Source organism: Topomyia yanbarensis, chromosome 3, assembly GCF_030247195.1.
Source record: "Topomyia yanbarensis strain Yona2022 chromosome 3, ASM3024719v1, whole genome shotgun sequence".
In the NCBI taxonomy this organism is placed as follows: Eukaryota; Metazoa; Arthropoda; class Insecta; order Diptera; family Culicidae; genus Topomyia; species Topomyia yanbarensis.
Window position 1 is genome coordinate 311,523,219 of NC_080672.1, and position 20,996 is coordinate 311,544,214.

Below are 20,996 nucleotides of genomic sequence, written 5' to 3' on the forward strand. Positions count from 1 at the left end.
CATGCAAACAACTTAATCTCGGAATGAAGTAGGTGTTAGCTCTATTGATTTTCCAATGATCCATTTCAGAATGACAGAGACCTAACGAATCTTTCGAATCCTTGCCACGAATGCGGGCACAAGGAATTGACGCGTGTTTAGTATATCATATTTTATTTACTTGTTAATATTAAATCATGGGAGCACGTCGTTTGGCATAAGTTCGTTTGGCATAAGTTCATTTGGCATAATGTTCATTTGGCATAACAGCAGGTGACACATGCTTTCGTTTGGCATAATGTTCATTTGGCATAATGGTCATTTGGCATAATGGTCGTTTGGCATAATGGTCGTTTGGCATAATGGTCGTTTGGCATAATGGTCGTTTGGCATAATGGTCGTTTGGCATAATTTGAAATATACATAGAAATCTCTGTTATATTTAATGTTGACGCCTAATGTGGCTACGCCACATCACTTTAAGTATGGTACTTAAACTAGTTGATAGCCCCTATGTTTGAGTAACCCGGGCAAACGAGTGTGTTGCTGGTGAGGGGTAGCCGCTTCTGACGGCGGGTTGATGACCACCTCGACCCCTCGGTTATGCGATATTTCCAAGGGCTATTTGGTATATAGATTCAAAGAACTGCTCATACCTTAAAGAAGGAATCAATCCTTGTTTCTGGCAAATATTTATATATATATATATATATATATATATATATATATATATATATATATATATATATATATATATATATATATATATATATATATATATATATATATATATATATATATATATATATATATATATATATATATATATATATATATATATATATATATATATATACATATATATATATATATATATATATATATATATATATATATATATATATATATATATATATATATATATATATATATATATATATATATATATATATATATATATATATATATATATATATATATATATATATATATATGATTCCTTCTTTCAAACATGAGCAGCACTTGAGCGACCAAAAGTAAAAGTCGGAAGGATAGAATATGCTTCGTAAAACCCGTTTCAAATATATTAGAATATAAAAACCGGATATGAACTTCAAGCATAAAAATCGGACTGGGACATTCCTTTGTAAGAATCGGGTAAAAAACCTTCAGTGAAAAAACTGGAAAGAAAAACATCCGATTCTTACACAGTAGTTTTTGTTAGCCGACTTTTAATCTTGAACATCAAGATATACGGATGCTCCTACGAGCGATTTATTTATTTTTAAACGATTTTTATACTGGAGGTTCATCCTTGCCGAGTTTTACGGGTGAGAGCTTTTCAAGCGATTCTTATGCTGAAGGATTTCTGTCCGATTTTTATGCTTGATGTTTATTTCCGATTTTTATATTCAAATATATTTGAAACGGGTTTTCCGAAGCATGTTCTATCCTTGCGACTTTTATTTTCGGTCGCCCACTTTTACTTTGCATGTTTAATAAGTTCGCCAGCAAAGTGTTGATTTACTCGTTTGTCCGGTTTACTTAAACATAAGGGTTGATTCTTCTTTCAAATATGAGCAGTAATTTAGTAATTTATATACCAATTAACCCTTGGTATCGTTGCATAACTGAGACCAAGGATCCGCCGGGTTCCGATGGTGCGTCGGCGGACTCTTGCGAGCCAACCTGTGATCCACTCGTTTGCCCGGATTATTCAAACATAGGGGCTATCAACTAGTTCAAGTCCGACGGAGCGGAGCGATGTCGGACAGCACCGGGTTTAAAGCGATGTGGCATAGCCACATTAGGCGTCAACGACTAGTAACAGAAAATTCAATGTATATTTTAAATTATGCCAAACGACCATTATGCCAAATGACCATTATGCCAAACGATCATTATGCCAAATGACCATTATGCCAAATGAACATTATGCCAAACGAACGTATGTGTAACCTACTGTTATGCCAAAAAAACATTATGCCAAATGAACTTATGCCAAACGAACTTATGCCAAACGACGTGCTCCCTTAAATCATGGCATGTATAGGCAAACGCTGAGTCATCTAGCAAATTTATTAATCCATACATACATTTGTTAGGCACACAAAATTTATTAATGTTTTTATCCTAAATGCCAACACCAAAGGAAATATTGTGATCACTTTCAAAGAATGAAATAATCAGAAGGATAGGAGGGATCTCACCAGCTATTCACATTAGTCCGGACACCATTCTGTCGCCCGCTCCTGCTGGTAGCCTTTATTAGGCAATTCCGGTGATTGGTCCTGCCACCGTTACTCCCGAAACAACATCTTTTACACAGATTCTATCGTGTTTTCAGTATTCCTCTGCAAAGCATTGTCACATTTTTCAGCAGCGCACAGAGGAGTATTTGACCCAAAAGCTGGCCAAAAGCTAAAACTCCAAACTCGTGCAATAGCTTCTAATCCAACGTGGCTGTTTTTCGGGATAGCTACTACATAATTTGGAAGCTTTGTTTGATTTACACCCAGGTTTTTTTTACACGGGCGATACGCACGCGTAAAAAACCGCGCTGATTGGAAAATCCGCGTAAAAAACCGGATTAATTGGAAAATCCGCGTAAAAACCGCATTAATTCGAAAATCTGCGTAAAAATCTTGCGGTAAAAGACTTAGAATATTTTTGGAATTTTTTTTTTTGCGCGGATATCGCAAAAAAGTCCTTTTGAAGAGATTTTCGGAAAGATGGAAGAAACGGGTCTGGAAGACTCCTTATGGTTCGCACCTAAACAATATGGGTATTTTCGGAATGGATTTGGCGAGTAAGTGCCAGAAACTTATGTTTGACGCTATTTTTAAATCCAAGATGGCGGCTTCCGGTTTAGTAAAATTTGCCATAACCCAATCAATATTGGTATTTTCGGAATGGTCTTGACGAGTAGGTGCCATCAATTGATGTTTGACGCCATTTTGAAATCCAAATGGCGACTTCCGGTTTAGCGAAATTCGCTATAACCCGTGCGATATGACTATTTTTGGAATGGTCATGACGAGTTAGTGCCAGAAATATGGCGACTTCCGGTTTAACGAAATTCTCTAAAACTTAATTAATATTGGGTTTCAAAATGGGTCAATTTCTGGCACCTACTCGTCAAGGAAATTCCGAAAATACCCATATTGTTGAGGTGCGGGCCGTAAAGTCTTCCAGATCCGTCTCTAGAATCTTTCCGAAAATCTTCCAAGTCTTTTGCCTTCAAAAGGACTAGGAATATTTTTACGAAATCCGCGTAAAAAAAAACTTCCAAAAATATTGTATGTTTTTGCTGAGGGTTTTTTGCGCGGATTTTCGAATTAACGGGATTTTTTGCGCGAATTTTTCAATTAACGCGTTTTTTACGAGGAATCCGCGCTACAAAACGGACGCTTTCGAATCATTCGGGCACTGTTACAGAAAGTTGGAACCGCACCTTAGGATGCATACAAACATAATTACAATATAATTCCACATAAAAAATTGCTTAGCACATCTTATTACACTGGTTTCCATTCATCACCGGATTTTTTTCTTGGAACAAATTATATTAATATTTTGATACGAATACTCTTCTGGGCAGCGCTCAAAACATCGTCTCCGAAACATGTGTTACATGAACGTACATATCTACAGTACACACTTACGATTATTTTTCAAGCTGATCGGATATTGACCCGATGCTGATCTGACCTTGGTCCGACGTTCGCCCAAAGTAGATAAAACATTGGTCCGGTTGGATTTGAATGTTTCGTGTTCCACTCAATAACTGACACCCCTCCCCTAGGTTGACGGGTTTGACGGTATTGCAATCATCAAACATATTTGTGCATCAGTTTTAACGAAACTCTGACAGACAACTTCTTTAAAATAGTTATTGCATTACACCTCGATAATGATGCATCGAGGAGACCGGGAGGGCTTATGGGCGAACGAATTCTTTTTTATCGTTTGTGCATCTCATATTCTGCACAACATAAGCCCAAACTAACGGTTAACCACACTGGCCGAGTGGCGGGTAGCCGTGAATTGTCTTTTTCTGTGGGCTGTCATTGCAAACATTGTTTAACAGCTTAACGGCACTGTTTGTGGGTACGGTTCGCATTTGGGATTCAAGTAGTTTGATATTTACTATATTTTTAATTGCCGCAAAGTTCTAGTTTATCGATTTTTTGGCTATTTTATGCAAATTTAAGAGAGAAACGAAAGCAATGAAATTGGAAGACGGATAGGACTTCTAGAGTGAATCAGTTAATAATGCCCACACGGTTGTAGAAAATAGTGTATACATGCAAAGCTAGCTCATGCGACAAAAACGTGAACATGCAAACGCTTGAGCCCTTCGCGATCATTCATACATACTTACGCTCACGATCTCGCAATCTTGATAACACCACGGTGCTAAAGTAAACTTTTCAGCATTTATAAATTGACATCACAAAATACAAATACAGTGAAGACCCGATTTTATCAGCACCCGATATTAGCTACCCCTGATTTCATCAGTTTTTTGACCCGATTTTATCAGCTTTATATGAAAATTGATACTTGGTAGTTTGATGGGCTCTAATAGACGAATCAAATTGAATTCAATTCTTGAGCATATTTTTCTTATCTTGGAGATCCGAAATATGCCAAAAAAATTCATTTTTGCACTGTCAGACTCCCTTAAGGGAAGTTTAAGCTAAATAATCAGGAAAGGTCATGAGGCTATACTGCCGCTCTACGCATAATTGTCCCATGTGTATAGGGAATCCCATAGCACATGGGACATTTATGCTTATAGCGGCAGTATATCTAGGGACTAAAGAAGAATATTTTGAGAGCTTCGGTTTCTTAAAAAGAAAGAAAAATATATGTTCCGATTTTATCAATGTCCCAGTTTTATCAGCCTAAAATTCCCCAAGGGGCTGATAAAAACGGATCTTTACTGTATTTGATATCAAACCTTATGGAGAAACATATTTTAATTTCTGAACAACCAACAGTAGTACTGTTCCATTCACCTTTTCATCATATTCTGCTGCGCAATTATTAGCCAAGTATACATCAATTCTTCAACCCCACCCTAACCCACACCCTGATATATCCAAACTAACCAAATTGGCACCAACTAGATACTAAATCCAAACAATTCCCACAAAGTAAGTGAACGCCTAATGCAACTGCCGGGTACCGTGTGATGTCTTGGTTAGCTAAGCACAGAAACTCTGAGGCGCCGGTGAGTTTAAGAAAACTAATTCTTGACTTTTGGCGTGAGAGTTAAACGCCCGAGATTATGCAACATTTTTTCCCAATTAGTAACAAAAATGGATCAATGAAATTAGTTAATTAGTCGTGATGTAGTATTTGCATTCATTGTTATTTATACACGGTGGATATGAAAACGAATAATTACCAGCAATCGTGAATCAATTAATTAAACTATACTTCATTGTCTCTTTCATTCCAGATTGAACATCGCCTTCGGTTTTACCATTTCATTAGGACAGAGTTTTCTACTATACCAATTACCACTTTCTGATCAGATGTATCTTGTAAACAAAGCTGCACAGAAAAAAACCCAATATTAAGGCAAGCTGAAAATAAAGCATTAAGCGCAGATTCTTTCTTTCTACTTACTCTTATCCCGAGTTCGATCATTCGTTGTTATCACGTCGACCATTCAATCTCAAATCCTAGTTCTTTTTTGAATGGTTACGAATGGCGACGAAGGGAATACACATTTGATTGATTTGGTTGAATGAACTAGCGACAGTCTTTAGAGAACAAAATGCAAACGAGTTCCTATTGGTCAGATGCAATCTGTTACGACCAAATAAAGGGGGATTTTCTCAGTTCAACCGGTTCCGAAGTGGTTGATAGCTAACCAAGTAACAAAACAATTGACATATAGGACGATTAGGGAAGAGACCTGCTGATAGGTTGATTCGTATACATAGCTGTAAGAGCTTCGTTTTTCACACTTGAGTTGTAATAGTTCCCCTGAACCAACGAACAAATTCTGATGTATCATACTTCCACATTTTTGGTATCCAAGTAAAGATTCAATATATGCGCATAAATATAGTTTTGTGAAAAGATTGACGAGAAAACACTCATAAATAAGCACATATTATCAAATATCAAAGCTGCATAGGAACAAAAAAACATTCGGTTTGTTTGTGAGCTTGCAGCTAACGACAAACGGAAGCTACCGATAGCGACTGATTGGCGAACGGACAGATTCCTGCGTAATTTTGGCAAATAGCATTGCCCCTGGACGACCCTGCAACGTAAATATATTACCACAGAGAGGAAATGGTTCGGGGAGTAAAAAAAATCAACAAAGTAATAACGGATGGGCTTACTTTCTTGTACTTTGTATATTTTTGAATTTGAATAATTTATTTGTTTTTAAGAGAACATAATTAATCTAACGTTTAGGAAGTAATAATTAAATCGCGGTTACAACTAAGCGTAGTGTACCTAAGTTAATCAATTTTCTTATAGAGATGTAAACAACGGTACAGATCATCTGATTGTATTGAGGTGTGCATGAAAGGGAAAGCAAGTACATAACAATAGATGCGTTAGGATTCACAGAATTTAAAGCAGTACAGTGCACTAACCTCATCAGGCTGAGAAAAAGTAAACAGAAACATAAACTGTAGAAATGAAACTTGCCAATGACTGGCGGACCGGAGTATGTTTATGTAAAAGTAAAAATTATTATAAAGGTGAAGCAAAAAAAAAAAGAAAAAAATACTTTATAGTCTAAATAAACAGCAGATAATAAGCAAGGACAAAACGCGTATTTCAATGGATCACCTAGAGAAAATCGTTGCGAAACGCGATCGGAAATTCCCCAGGTCTCGTTTCTTGATTGTTCCTATTATCATCCGATTAGCACCCCGTGCAAACCTTGGCCGTCATCGTGAAAATAAGCCTTTTTTCCATCGTGTATAGCAAAAACACTCCTTGTCATATTTATTTACTATGCGAACCAAAATAACAGCAAAAAATAAGATCACATACATATCGTAATTAACTGCACAAACAGACGTCGGTGATGTGCGACTTTTGTTATCTATGGTCAAATCTCAGAATTGCCCCTCGCCGTTTTCCTAGTCTATACCGTATCAACATCCGCCAGATTGCTGATCGTCTGATCCAGTGACGTCGGTATCAGCGGATGACTAATCGGCGACGAAATGTGCGGGAGCTTTGCCAAATCGGACACACTTACAACATTGGCCGAGTCGCTTAGGCTGCTAATATTCTGCTGTGACAGCTCAATATAGGAGGTGTTGGTTTGCGTAATATTCACGATCGTACCCGTGAATGGGAGCGTCTGCAGGACCTGACTTAAATCGGAAACCGCACCGATATGAACCGGGGCGATACCGGTTAGTACCTGTCCGTTCACACTGGTTGCCACCGGCAGAGGGATGTTACCCAGATTAATGTGGGATTTGTTCGACGAGGAACTGAAGAATGTCACGTCCACTTGTTGCTCACTGAAATTAAAGAAGCGTGATTAAACAGTTATAGGCTTTCTAACATCGACTCTTGCTAAAGTTACCTGCTTGGGTAGTCGTCTGTTTCGTTGTCGGGTACGTTGACTAGAATACCGACTTCGTAGACTATAGCCTTAACCACATATCTGGAAAGGGATTGAAAGGTAATAGTTAGTGTTGGTTCACGGCATAATTGCTCATTAACAAGCCTGTGTATTACGAAATTGTAGAGGACAGCGCTGAGCTGAAGATATTTAGTAACTAGCTAAGAAGAGCTATTAAACTGCTCAAATCACTTGATACCTTCTTCTTTTGAAGTAATAACGAATCTCAATAAAAAAAAGAAGTTATGGAACCCTCCAAAGCAGTAGATAAATTCATCTACAGAAACACAACGTTTTAAATCAATATTTTTATTATCTTATTTAGATGATAGGTGTATAAGTTTTAGGTTAAGCGCCACACTATTATTGCGTTGTATTATATTAAGCATTTTTGTGGAATCATGGCAAGATTTCAATCACATTTGAAAAATTAAGATTTAGTTATCTCAGAATCCAATTCACACACCCACTTGAATAAGGCGATTTTGCTGTTGTACCAAAGAATAATTATATTTTGCCCACTGAAATGTTTTTATTAATCATGACAGACAAACAATTATAAAATAGTTAAATTGTTCAAATTGGGTACCATAAGAACCATTATCACGAAAATTCACATGGATCTTGGTTTCCAGTACGATATTGACATTATTGGTGTCGATCGCAGAATAGTGACAGAGTCTTTTTTGGCAGTGTAAGGGGGAAGCTGCGAGAATAATATCTACTTTCCCAAAACAGAGTACATGGCAGCCGGTCGAGAACAGATTAGTTCAAAGTGGAAATGGATAAGGTAAGGTATGAAAGTGTTGAATTCATCTATACTTTGGAACGCTCGTAACATATGATAATAATGTTAGCGGTAAGATAAAAAGGTGTTTTATGCGCCTTTTTATGTTTTGCGTAGTCAGAACCTACAAACGAATATATAACTTGCTCTTTATCAATCGCTGATACTCTCTGTTGCCCTCTGGGGTCACGAAGCAAGGATTTTGTGTGCTCTGAGCTGAGCGTCTGAGAATGTGTGCTCAATAAACGGAAGCAAAAAACATGGGGAATGGCGCAAACGCATGAATGCCCCAAGTAAAACACTGAAGCCAAGTAGTTCAAATGCCGGAAAGACACCAGCTAAAGTAATTTTCAACAGAGATCCTGGAAGAGCTGGCCGATCTTGAAGGAGTTGCCCCAATGTACAATCGAGGAAAAAGTGCAAGCTGTGGATGTGCAGACACTGAAGAGTGGCGGCCGAGAATCTAGTGAACCGGAAATTTGTAATTTGTCCGGTTGTGATCCAGAACGCCATGCGGAGTGGTCGACCATGAAGAATAATCACGAACACAAATTGTTTTTTGGAGCTAGTGTCAATCCGGCCCTAGCTTAGTCCTTTCACTAAGTTAGTGTCGGATTCTGACGAGATGAAATCAAAACGCATATTCCATAACTAGTGTAATCACGAACCTCTATATCACTTCTGATACCATATCAGGGGTCCATCACCTAGTGACTGGAAAGAAATTTCGCTCTAGTCACTAGGTAATATATCATAAGTACTTACAATTCCTGATGAGTGCCGTTTCCTGACTCCGACGATTCATTCGATTCGATCTCGTTCTCTGAACTGGGCGAGTTAAACAGAGAGCTCAACGGTTCAGGTGTACTGTCCCTGTCGAAAGGCACCGGAACTCCGTGCAGCTGCAGGAAAAACGCACACAGTACCGCAGTCAGGATGCTAGTAACCATATTTGAAGCCATTCCAAACTATCTCCGATCTATCGTTGCACTTTGCAATCACTACTACCGGAGGTAATTCTTCTCAGCAAATATCTAGTTCGCGTTTTATAACAGTATTGCTGAATGCTGCGAGGACACTACAGTTACTGCTGGATCTGGAATCTGCGATACGAATGACCTGCGATAAATCGTGCCGTGATGCTTTATATACATATGTTTGGCGAAATGTTTAGCACAAGCGCTCCCAACGATGTTGTCGTCTTCGTTAGCTATCGACATCTTCGACGCCATCAGATCACTTCGTAATTGGTCGTTGTGACCGATTATTTTGACTGTGTATGCAAATAAATGACGATGTGTGACATGGCGGGTGTGGAATGAATTTATTAGGATTCAATTATAGCGCCTCGCACAGTCATACTAGCTCATCACTAACGTAGTTGTTTCCGGCGTTAAACATCCTAACATTAATTGCTAATTAATGTAAATTAACCGATACCCAGAAACAACACCGTGATTCGAGAGGTAATTGCTGAAATTTTTATTAGCAATATTTTTATTAGCAAATATTTTCAGGAGACCAATTCGGGCTTAAACATGGTTAAATGATTGTGCGTCATTTCCTGAAATACTATTTCACAGAAAATCATGTCTCGCAATGAACCATTGCCCGGAGTGCACCATTTTCTAGAAAGATATTTCCCCAAATAAATATGTACTCGAACAATATATTCAATGGAAGGTTTGTAATTTTATTTGAAATTAATAAAATTCCAAAGCTTTACATTTCTTATAAACGAAAGGTATAGGATTCGCTCAAGCTCTGGATTTTGTTTCTCCGAAAGTAACTCATGCTTAAAAGAAGGTAAAATCTATTATATAATTGTAATTACACCTAGAATAAACAAAGGGTCCCATTCTCACAGTCACGTCACCTAGTGACTAGAAGGAAATTTAAAAACAGTAACAAAACATGTATAGTATGTTTGGTTTATCATTATAAATTTCATGAAGATCACATTCAGCGAAATTTTGAATTAAGACGGAATGAATTCTCGAACCAATGTGGTGTAGGGAATGAGATGGAGAGAAAGAGAGAATAATTAAAATAAAATTGTTGAAGCAGAGAGAATGTACTGGAGAAAGAGGTCGAATGAAAAGAGTAGGAAAAGGTTAGGAAATTGTGTGATAGACTTTGAATAAGGAAGTTCGGCTGCTGATACGTCCTGATACGACATGTGGGTTGATCGAATACGAGCCTCATTTACTGTTACTGAGAATGCAAATTACATTCGTTCGAAAAAGTGATTCGTCGTAATGCAGAAAACGGCAAATTGTACCATTTTTTGGTATTGTTTTATTGCTTATTCGACATGCTACCTTATCAGGGCTATGACAACTAGCCTCCAGATGGGGATGCCATCTTGGATATGGCTGACAAGGCTTGCAGTTCTTCAGCCCCGCGTTCTGGGACGGACTCTGTTTAAAGCCAATCTTTACATAGAGAACAGACGCTCTTCCATTTCCCTCTACCCTAGCATACGATCTACCGGGGTTGGTTACCCTATTTTCACTAAGGTCACTCACACCTCAGCTAGCACCTCGTGGAGGTATGAATTAGAGTTCTGTATCAGGGGCCCTACTCTCACAGTCCCGTCATTGAGTGACGAGCAAAAAAATTTTACAGTGAGAATAGAGCAACAAACGATCGCATGATGGGATCTCATGTTGCACATATGATACGGGTTTGCCAACCTCTAGGTCAGTACAGCAGTCACAGAAGTGATGGATACAACACGTGGGAACCAGCGGAACGACTGCTTCGATGCTGAGTGCCAAAGATCGACGGACGAGAAATACCAGGCTAGAAGTCGAATGCCTGCAGTGGTTATATGTCAGAACAGAGGAACGATATAGTAAGCTGAAGGCAGCCAAGAAAAAACTTCATCGACGTAAGAAGTCACAACCAAATGGTACTCACTAAGGCAGAGAGAAGCTTTGCGATGTATGACACGTGGCAGTATTACAAAACGATCAACAACATGAGGAAGAAAAGCACACCGACGTCGGTCATGATTAGCGATCGAGACGGGAATCTGTTGACATGAGTGGTTGCCGAGTGGAAGAAGTACTTTGAGTTGCTTTTGAATGGACAAACGAGTGGGGAAGGCACAAACAGAAGGATGATTAGGGATGATGGACAAGCCCACACTAGACGATGTGCAAAGGCTGATTCGAGAGTTGTCAATGGTAAGGCCGTCGGGAATCCCAGCAGAAATTGTAAAAGCCGCTAGTGACCGGCTGTACGATGCAATCCACCGCGTGATCGGGAGGTCTGGGTGGAAGAAGAAATGCCTTCGGATTGATTGGATGCTCTATCTTCAACGATCACGAAATCGAGTGAGATAATTATCGAGGGATAACGATTCTCAATGCCGCTTACAAAGTACTCTCTCGTTTTTCCCCGTTGGATACCACCAGTCCTACTCTCTCGTGTTCTGTTTAGCAGAGTACGCCCGTTTGCTGAATCCTTTGCTGGTGAACACCAAAACGGGGTTCAAGAAGGACGACCCACGACGAGCCAAATGTTTTCTTTACGATAAATTCTGAACAAAGAAATCTTATAAAAAATATTGAAAACTCCACATAACTCGACATTGACTGTAATTCAATGCATATTATATGTATCCATTGAAAGCCACAGGAGAAACACATACAACTTATTGTGGCACACCAATAACATTCATATTTGTGAATTGGGATTTTCGATTGATTGACACCGATGAAGTGGAGTGCACTGGAACTGCACCATTTATGCAATTTTCTAGCAGAAATGCAGAAAATTGGGTATGTCGCATTGACACTTCTGCTAGAAAGTGCAAATCCAGTGCACTCCACCACACCGGTGTACATCAATCTAAAATCCCAAATGTGAACGAGGTTACTCGTATTGTCAGATGAATGTTATGTGATTTGCAAATATGAAAAATCAGTAAGAATGCTTAAAGTGTTTTTACGGTAGGGATTCTGGTTGAGCACTGGTCGAATCATGATTCGAAAATCGTATTCGATCCCACTAGTTTGAATACAGTTTGAAGCAGAGTTGCGTTGAATGGTCACTTTTCAGTACGTTGCACAGTGGGACGGAATCAAAAAAAGCCGGACATTGATATTTGCGACGAAACTATTGGTTATGGCACTTTGATGTCTTCGGAAAGTTTTCTTAATTTTTTAAGTAGTATAATATAATGTTGGAAAATTTTTATTTAAGGGGGTATATACGCAGATAAAAAAAATAACTTTGCAAGTTGTTGCCAAAATTGATAGTCATGTATGGAAAGTTTGTAGACGAAATTATTTTATGAAACTTTGTTGAAGTAGCGAAATGGCTATCTGTTAAGCGAAAAAAGTTATTGGGTGAAATTGAAGTACATGTCGGAATACCCCCTTAAAAAGTGTTTTTTCATTGTAACTTTTTTATTTGATTTTTTACAGTTTCTCGATGTTCTAGAAAGTTGTTGATGCTTTCAAAACACACCTTTTTGCGAAACAGACCAACTCGCTATCTCTTCGTTTTTAGGGTGTATGTCTGTTTTTTTTGGTTTTTCTGGGCTAACTTTAAGGGGCTATGGTTTGTAGAGTAGCAGGTAGTAGCAGCTAAATTTATTTTTTTGGTGTTCAGCAAGAAATACCCTATTGATACATATATAATTCATAGCGGGATCTAATGGGATCCTTGGAATAATGCAGGGTAAAATAGACTACCCAAGCAACCAAAAGTTCGTATAAGGGAGCTGCATAAGCTTCTCGTTTTAAGTAATTTTTCAGTGCGTTTTATGTTCTAATAGCGGCTTAAGCAGCTTTATAGTTCCATTAAAGCTTAAGCAGCTTGGAAGTTCGCTAAGAACTTTATGTGAACTTTAAAGTGTGCTTTTTAAGTATTATTCGAACTTCTGGTTGCTTGGGTAGCGTTTCAATAAATTATTGGTATTATGAAGCATGAAAAATAAACTATTATGCGAAATTAATAAACATTTAAAATATTATAGTTCATTCCATATATTCCTACATTCAAAGTTAATTTTTTTGTTATTAACATGCTCATAAGGCATCATTGTCCTGATCTTCTTCGTCATTGGATGAACAAGGTATTTCGTTGCTTAAAATACTCGGTTATATTATTACCTTGTTCATCCAATGACGAAGAAGATCATTGGCAGGACACTGATGACTTATGAGCATGTTAATAACAAAAAAATTAACTTTGAATGTAGGAATATATGGAATGAACTATAGTATTTTAAATGTTTATTAATTTCGCATAATGGTTTATTTTTCATGCTTCATAATACCAATAATTTATTGAAACGCTAGTCTATTTTACCCCGCATTATTCCAAGGATCCCATTAGATCCCGCTATGAATTATATATGTATCAATAGGGTATTTCTTGCTGAACATCAAAAAAATAAATTTAGCTGCTACTACCTGCTACTCTACAAACCATAGCCCCTTAAAGTTAGCCCAGAAAAACCATAAAAACAGACATACACCCTAAAAACGAAGAGATAGCGAGTTGGTCTATTTCGCAAAAAGGTGTGTTTTGAAAGCATCAACAACTTTCTAGAACATCGAGAAACTGTAAAAAATCAAATAAAAAAGTTACAATGAAAAAACACTTTTTAAGGGGGTATTCCGACATGTACTTCAATTTCACCCAATAAATAAAAATTTTCCAACATTATATTAAACTACTTAAAAAATGAAGAAAACTTTCCGAAGACATCAGTGCCATAACCAATAGTTTCGTCGCAAATATCAATGTCCGGCTTTTTTTGATTCCGTCCCACTGTGCGTTGATGCCTGGGAGAACATTTAGTGAAAGTTTTGCGTTAGTTAGTAAAATGCGATAAAATTTAGACCAACATGTGAAAAGCAGTTTTCGACCATCCACATAATGTGGCAATTTATGTATGGTAGCAGGGAAGTTAGCTGTGGTTCGAGAATCAGTGCTCTTCCCCTCCGAGTACAATCTGGGCGCAAACTTCCGATTGTCTAATTTTCTGAGCCCTTCGGCTCCCTTGTGCCATACACCACCGCAACTTCTTTAGGTCCATTGGCTCCTTTTTGTGCATTTAGCACCATTTCCTCGTTGAGCTTTCGACTTGTTCGCGAACTACTCGGTCTAGTCCCCGAGGATGGACCTAGCGTACTCCGACGGAGAATCGTCGGCGATAATAGTTCTCCCGAAACCGAGCCAACCAGCCAGGTCTTGTGGACAGTCCTACAATTCCGATGGAGCAATGCGTTCGGTTCGCTGGTACCCCAACAATCCGCAAATGTTGGTGTTTCATCGCGGTCTACTCAGTCCAATCCCCGACGGTGAATCTTGCTTACGCCGACGGAGAGTTCCCCAGCTGAAGAAGTTCTCTCGACACCGATTCTACTGCTGTTTTCGCCACATTTCTCTCGAATGGCGTCCAGTGCGCTGGCGTCCTGACGATCCAGTGCTCTGTCGTAGTCTACTCGACTAGTCCCCAGTCGTAAATTTACTTTACTCCGGCAGAGTTTCCCGGCGATGATTGCTCTCCCGAAACCGTTGCTCGCAGTTTATCACGCCATTTCCGCTGTAAGGCATTCATGATCTGCTTCACCACTTTGTTCACCGCGTTCCAGCTGATAACGTCACTTATCATTTTGTGGACGACATTATCTGGGTTGATGTTTGGCCCTCCCGTTTCAAGCATCTCTCTGCATATCGCTTCGAACCTCGGGCATTCAAAGACTACGTGCTCCGATGTCTCCTCGATGTACTTACACGACGGGCACAAAGATAACGTTGCGTGCCCGAACCGATGAAGATACTGTCAGCTATGTCAAGTGGAAGTTGGTTTTCAGAGTAGCATCTCCGCCCTGAACCCCATATCACAGTATCGTTAACGAAACACTAGCTAGCAGACGTCTCGTGCAGCTTTTCGGACCGCCGACGTTTGGCATCATCCTCGCTATCCCGTTCGTTGCCTTCGCCAACCTTTCACAGACGTCGTCGACATGGTTGTTGACGCTTCCGAGTATTCTGAGTGTATCCAGCAGACAGTGACTTCCTTAACTCTGGCAGCATCACCAGCTTCTGTACCTTCCACATTTCGAATAAGTTGCCATCATCCAAATATTCCTGCACAATTATCCTGAACATGTTCGGTTATACCAGGCTCACAGCTTTCAGCACCACGTTTGGTATTCCATCTGGACCGGGGGATGGGCGCCGTCTACTGCGGGGCTCCAGTTTTCGCGGCATTCTGGCGTCACAATCCTTCTTGTTAGGCCAGCCGCATCCATGTTCTCGGTCTCGCTATCCGGCCGAAGTGCCTCAACGAAGGGGTCTTCCACTTTCTCTCGCCGGTCGTCCTTCTCCATGCTGCAGCAGGAATCCTTGGCGGATAAGGTAGCGAATCGTCTGGTGGTCGCTATGGGCATACTTCCCGCACATTCTCCAGCCCATGTTCGCCGTGAAGGATTCCAGAATGTGACGTCGATGATAGACTCCATCCTGTCTCTCCAGAATGTGCTAACGGAACCTTCAATGCAATGCACCTTCGTATGTCTAACTTCACTGGAGCTTTCATTAGGATACATCCCCTTGTGATGGTTACTCTACTGCCCACTTCACATTCCAGGTATTGAAGTCAATACCAATAACTACCGGCTTTCGGCCAATCAACTGCACGGTTAACTGTTCCAACATTAGGCTGAGCCACTATCACCCTTGTAGGTGCGTAACAGCTGCACACGAAGACGCCATTCATTGTGGCGATCACGAAGCTTTTGCTCGCGAGTTTTCTGAAATTAACTCGGAGTCACGCTTGATCCATGAAGTGGCTCGACCTTTCATCCATTTAGTTCTCAACATTTCTCTTGCTTTCCGTCATTCTCTCCATCTATTACGTTATATAGCGATAAGTTACCGCAAGGCTTTTATTTGTGGTTTCTGTGAGCCGTTTAGATCTCGTTTTCTTGAGCTATTTAGCTTTCGTCTCTTTGATCTATTTAGCTCCTGATACAATGAGCCATTTGGCTCCGGTTTTCGTTAGCCATTTAGATCCCAGCTTTGTCATGATCTATTCGAATAGTTCCCGGTGGTAAACTCGCCTCAATCCGACTGAGAGGTCCCCGATAGCGGAATTTTCTCCCGAAACTCATACCCATTTCCTTGAGCCATTGAGCTACCAGGCGGTGAAACTACCGTACTCCGACTGAGAGTACCCCGGTGGCGGAATTTCTCTCGGTACCGATGTCTGTTTAGTAAACAAATTAGCTCCCAGCTTTGTCTTGGTACAAGTGAGCCATTTAAGTCTCCGCTTCTGCTCGATGTAGTCCTTGGCGACAGACCTAGCCTCCACAGCGAGCCGGTAGGTGCCGAAGTCTGTTGCTAATTTTCACTACTAGATGCACATGCACACACATAAGTTATATGTGTGTATTGTTATAGAATCGGGTTTTATGTGCCTTATAGTTATGAATTATGAATGTAAGATTAAATTAATGTAGCCAGAAATTTGATTTGGGGGGTGGAGGTGTTTGATGAAAATTGTTGATTTTTTGAAAATACTAAAATTTAATAAGAGTTTCATCAATTATTGAAAATTCAGAAACATAAGTAGTCTACATTTCTCAACAGTCAAGACCAGAGCCACGAAATTTCAAAATCAGTTACCTATTTCTGCTTGCATTTACTGAAATCGACATTCAGATTCAACGCCTCCCTCATTCATTCACTTTCCAACTGACTGAAATTTCATGCAGAATCGAATGCTCGAGTGCAGAGGAAATATAAATTCATTCGCCAACCAAGCATTCATTTTTTTTGTATTTGTATTTGTTTATTAACAATATTACGGTAACCTGTCGACATATGCCTTAACTCAGGTCAAGGAAGCGGTTTGTTATTATGTCGATAGTTTGAAGGCAAAAGTTGGCATCTTCTACTTTTTCGAGCATAAGTGAACTGCATAATCTATATCTGATGCACTTTTGCTCAATAATCCCTCTCAGAGCCAGCATAAGAACAAAATTCACTTTGCTTCTGAAACCGAACACATCCGAGCCTGAATGCGCTGCGTCGGGAGAACGAATGACGAGGGAAACAGGCTGGATGTTGTTGGCTCGAATCAAAACTTGTCGAAAGTAAACAAAGTTCATTTCATATCGTGAATCTGGCGCCCAGGTGGTGAAATCGTTAGAATTCAACGGGGTGCTGGAGCGTTGCTAGAAAATTTTTATTTCCAGATTAAATTTTACAAAACTTCCCAGTTAAGCTCAGCCGGTATGCTGGCTGGTTCTAATTCGTATTCCGGCTCCAGTGACACAACCGATTCTAGTTAGAATGTTTAAGGGGTGCCATTTCGATGCGGCCTAGCCGCATAACCGAGGCCTAGGAACCGAAGCAGCGCAAAGTCGCTGAGGATCAGCCGGGCGAGGTGGCCACCGTCCCGCCGTCGGAAGCAAGCGAACCTGTGATCCACTCGTTTGCCCGGCTTACTCAAACATAGGGGCTATCCCTGGTTTCAGTCCGACTGAGCGGTAGCGAAGTCGGACAGTATGCGCAAAAGCGATGTGGCGTAGCCACATTGGGTGGTGGACACAAAATAAAATTGGCAACGCTAGCAAAATGTAAACACAAATGAACACATCGGATGAACCTATCGTCAATTGACATTTCGACGAGTTTTGATTCGAGCCAATAATATGGGCCCAGGGAAACGAACCAAACATTTCATTCATCGTAGAGGGCATGAATTGAATTTCTTTTTTTTTTCAAGTTCATGCAGAAATGTCAATTTTTAGACTCTGGTCAAGACCACATAATTTCGAAATCATCTACTTTGAAGGTTTGACAACATCGAATAAGTTTCCCAACATAAAACAGTGCATCTTTTGATATACATGAATATGAATTCTAGTGATTATTTCTCCTATATAAGTAATTGTGGAAAATTAACTCTTCAAAAATGGTAAGTGACTTTGTACCTTCAGCAAAGTTGTTGATAATATCATTTTAAACAATTTTGTTGAAAATATGAAGGCTACATGAATGCAGCATATCGATCAGCTCTTCAATATACCTTTTTTGAATGCTTCAGAGACTCATACCTTGAATGAAATGTGAATTTTATTGTTTGTAAACCGCAGAAGAGATTTATCAAATACAGTAATATCAGAATAGCTTGTTTAAAAGGTTTTCTTTTACATATAGTCTACTATATTTCGATACTCTGAATATATAAAATATTCGTGTCTTCAACAAAGTTTTTTGAACCAGCATTTTTGAAAACTTTCCTAAAGACGTTAAGTCTCGAGCTAAATTTTCTTGAAGATTAAATTTTCTATACCGTAAACCGGGGTGAGATTGATCACTTTTCGAAGTAATCATTAAATATTTTTAGACGCAACACATTTTTTTCAAGTTTAATGTCTTTAAACCATGTACTGATGTAAGGAGAACAAGATTGGATGGTTTTACCTAAAATTGTACGTTTATTGCTATTTTTTTCAAAAATGATTTCAAGTTCAAGATTTAAAATCCGTTTTTGTGTTCCGGGGTGACTTTGATAATCTGCATGTTCACCCACATTAAGTTATTGATGTCAATGTTTTTCATTCAAATGTTTGTTTAAACTAATTCTGGAAAGATACTCATCAAAATTCTGAAAACCTTTAAAACTACCAAAATTGTTTTGGTTCAGTATTTTATCACTGTACAAAAAGATTCGTCCATTTTAACACGTTGGACTATTAACAATAAAAAAAATGTTGTGAATTTTAGCTTAAAATAATTTGAAATAATTGCCAACTAGTTTCACAAAAAATGTATTAAAAATAAACAAACTCTTAAAACTAAATTTAGCATATCCCAATCTAAAGGAAAATAAAAACTCGCTTGTAATTTATTACTCTTGCTCTAGTCTGAGATTTATTTGTTTTATAAAAAATAGACACTTTATGAAGCTTCGTAAAAATCAGGTAAAGTCAAATTTCGGTTTTTTTTTAGTTTTTGTACCTAAAAACCGAATAATATACTAAAAAAGTATAACATATCAGTATTTTATAAGTTTAGAGTAAAAATCATTTCAAATTAAAATGATTCGGTAGACTATGGTTTAATAAGCGATCTACGAAAAAAGTGTCGAGTGATCAAAGTCACCCCGATGGTCAAAGTCACCCAGGTTTACGGTAATTACTTCTAGAGGATTAACCACCAAAATTAGTTTATCAGAAGATATACTGTTTTATGTTGTAAAATTCTTCTTCAGGTATCATCGAAATTTGACAGTTAACAGGAATTCCGAATGAAAGTGATCGTAATAGTAAAAAAATTATCGAGCATTTAGTTTGCTTTTCTTCACTATTCAAGCTCACAACTTAACAACGAGTCCTTGTACCTAGCACACAAAATTTTATTACGCCATTCAATTCAACACTCAAATATACACCATTACTAGCTTGAACTATTGAGACATTCACCGAAACGTACACGCTGCACCAACTGCTTTCTAAAGACCGCTCTAAGGTTGCCAGTAAGTTTTTGGTGTAACTAGTACTTGTATTTGCTATTTGCGGTAGTAATAAGCTTTCTTTTTTTGGTAAGTGAAGCTCATTAAACCAATTTTATCAACAATCTAAAAAGAATTTTTTGAATTTTACTGAATGTGGTGAATATGGCACCACTTGAATCTGGTATACGCAGGGCTGATTCTTGGATCAACTTGTGTTCTCATTCAGCCCTTCGTTATGCAATTTTGCGATATTATGACAGATCAGCTAAGCGCGGTATTTCATGAAGCGCGGTCCTTCCTTTCGATCGGGAAAGGCCGCATGGAATTTTGAGTAAATGCGCTAATATATTGAAATTTTAGATTCATATAATTGATAATACAACAACAATCAAATTTTCATAAAAACATATCCTGACCTGCTAGAGACAACCTGTAAACGTCATTTTTCATCATCTTCCATCTACTTTCCGAAATGTTATTCTTGTTTTTAATCATATTGAGTTTTTGTTACAACTCTACGCAACCTAAAAAAATGCATTTTCAGCAAATGTTGAAATGTATGCACGTTTTTGGTGAGTAAGTTTATGTTTTATAGACAATCAACCTATCCAATTAGTTTCCCATTCGAAAAATTGTTCCTAATCCATATTTTGGAACATCTCTCCAGAAAAAGCTCATAATAATTCCGGCAATTATTGTATTAAGTTACAAGTTTCTCTTCCCACAATTTTCCACAAGTCGTCATGATGTTTGAAACAATAGGTTCTCAATGTAGAAATTAGACAATAAACTTCCAAAAATATTTTGTACAATACACTCAAGTTTTTTTACGCGGTTTTTGCGCGGTATTTTTTTACGCTTTTTTGAAATTTACGCGGTTTTCATTTACGCGGTTTTTAAAATTTACGCGGTTTTCATTTACGCGGATTTTTGAATTTACGCGGTATCCATAAACGAGGTTCCCATTAACGCGGATTCATAAATTAACGCGGTCTTTATTTACGCGGATTTAGAAATTCACTCGGTTTTCATTTAAGCGGTTTTGATTTACGCGGACTGTATCCCCCGCGTAAAAAAACCTGAGCGTATTTAATTAGATTAGTCAACATGAATAA

General features: G+C 38.6%; 2 protein-coding genes across 10 annotated transcripts in view; one reads left to right on the top strand and one right to left on the bottom strand.

Moving 5' to 3' along the window:
• The window catches only part of LOC131688451 (MOG interacting and ectopic P-granules protein 1), a 35,864-nt gene extending 30,242 nt beyond the window's left edge, over positions 1-5,622 (top strand). For all 9 annotated transcript variants that reach the window (XM_058972715.1, XM_058972712.1, XM_058972713.1 and 6 more), the window contains one exon: positions 5,450-5,622. In XM_058972715.1, the coding sequence (XP_058828698.1) occupies positions 5,450-5,454 (5 nt within the window). In that variant the 3' untranslated portion in view covers positions 5,455-5,622. The remainder of the gene's footprint in view (positions 1-5,449) is intronic.
• Positions 5,623-6,940: 1,318 nt separating this feature from the next.
• Positions 6,941-9,513, bottom strand: LOC131688453 (uncharacterized). Its single transcript, XM_058972721.1, has 3 exons — positions 9,153-9,513; positions 7,562-7,642; positions 6,941-7,496 (listed from the first exon to the last, which is right to left on the bottom strand). The coding sequence occupies exons 1-3, from the start codon at positions 9,347-9,349 to the stop codon at positions 7,109-7,111; spliced, it is 666 nt and encodes a 221-aa protein (XP_058828704.1). The 5' UTR covers positions 9,350-9,513; the 3' UTR covers positions 6,941-7,108.
• Positions 9,514-20,996: the final 11,483 nt, after the last annotated feature.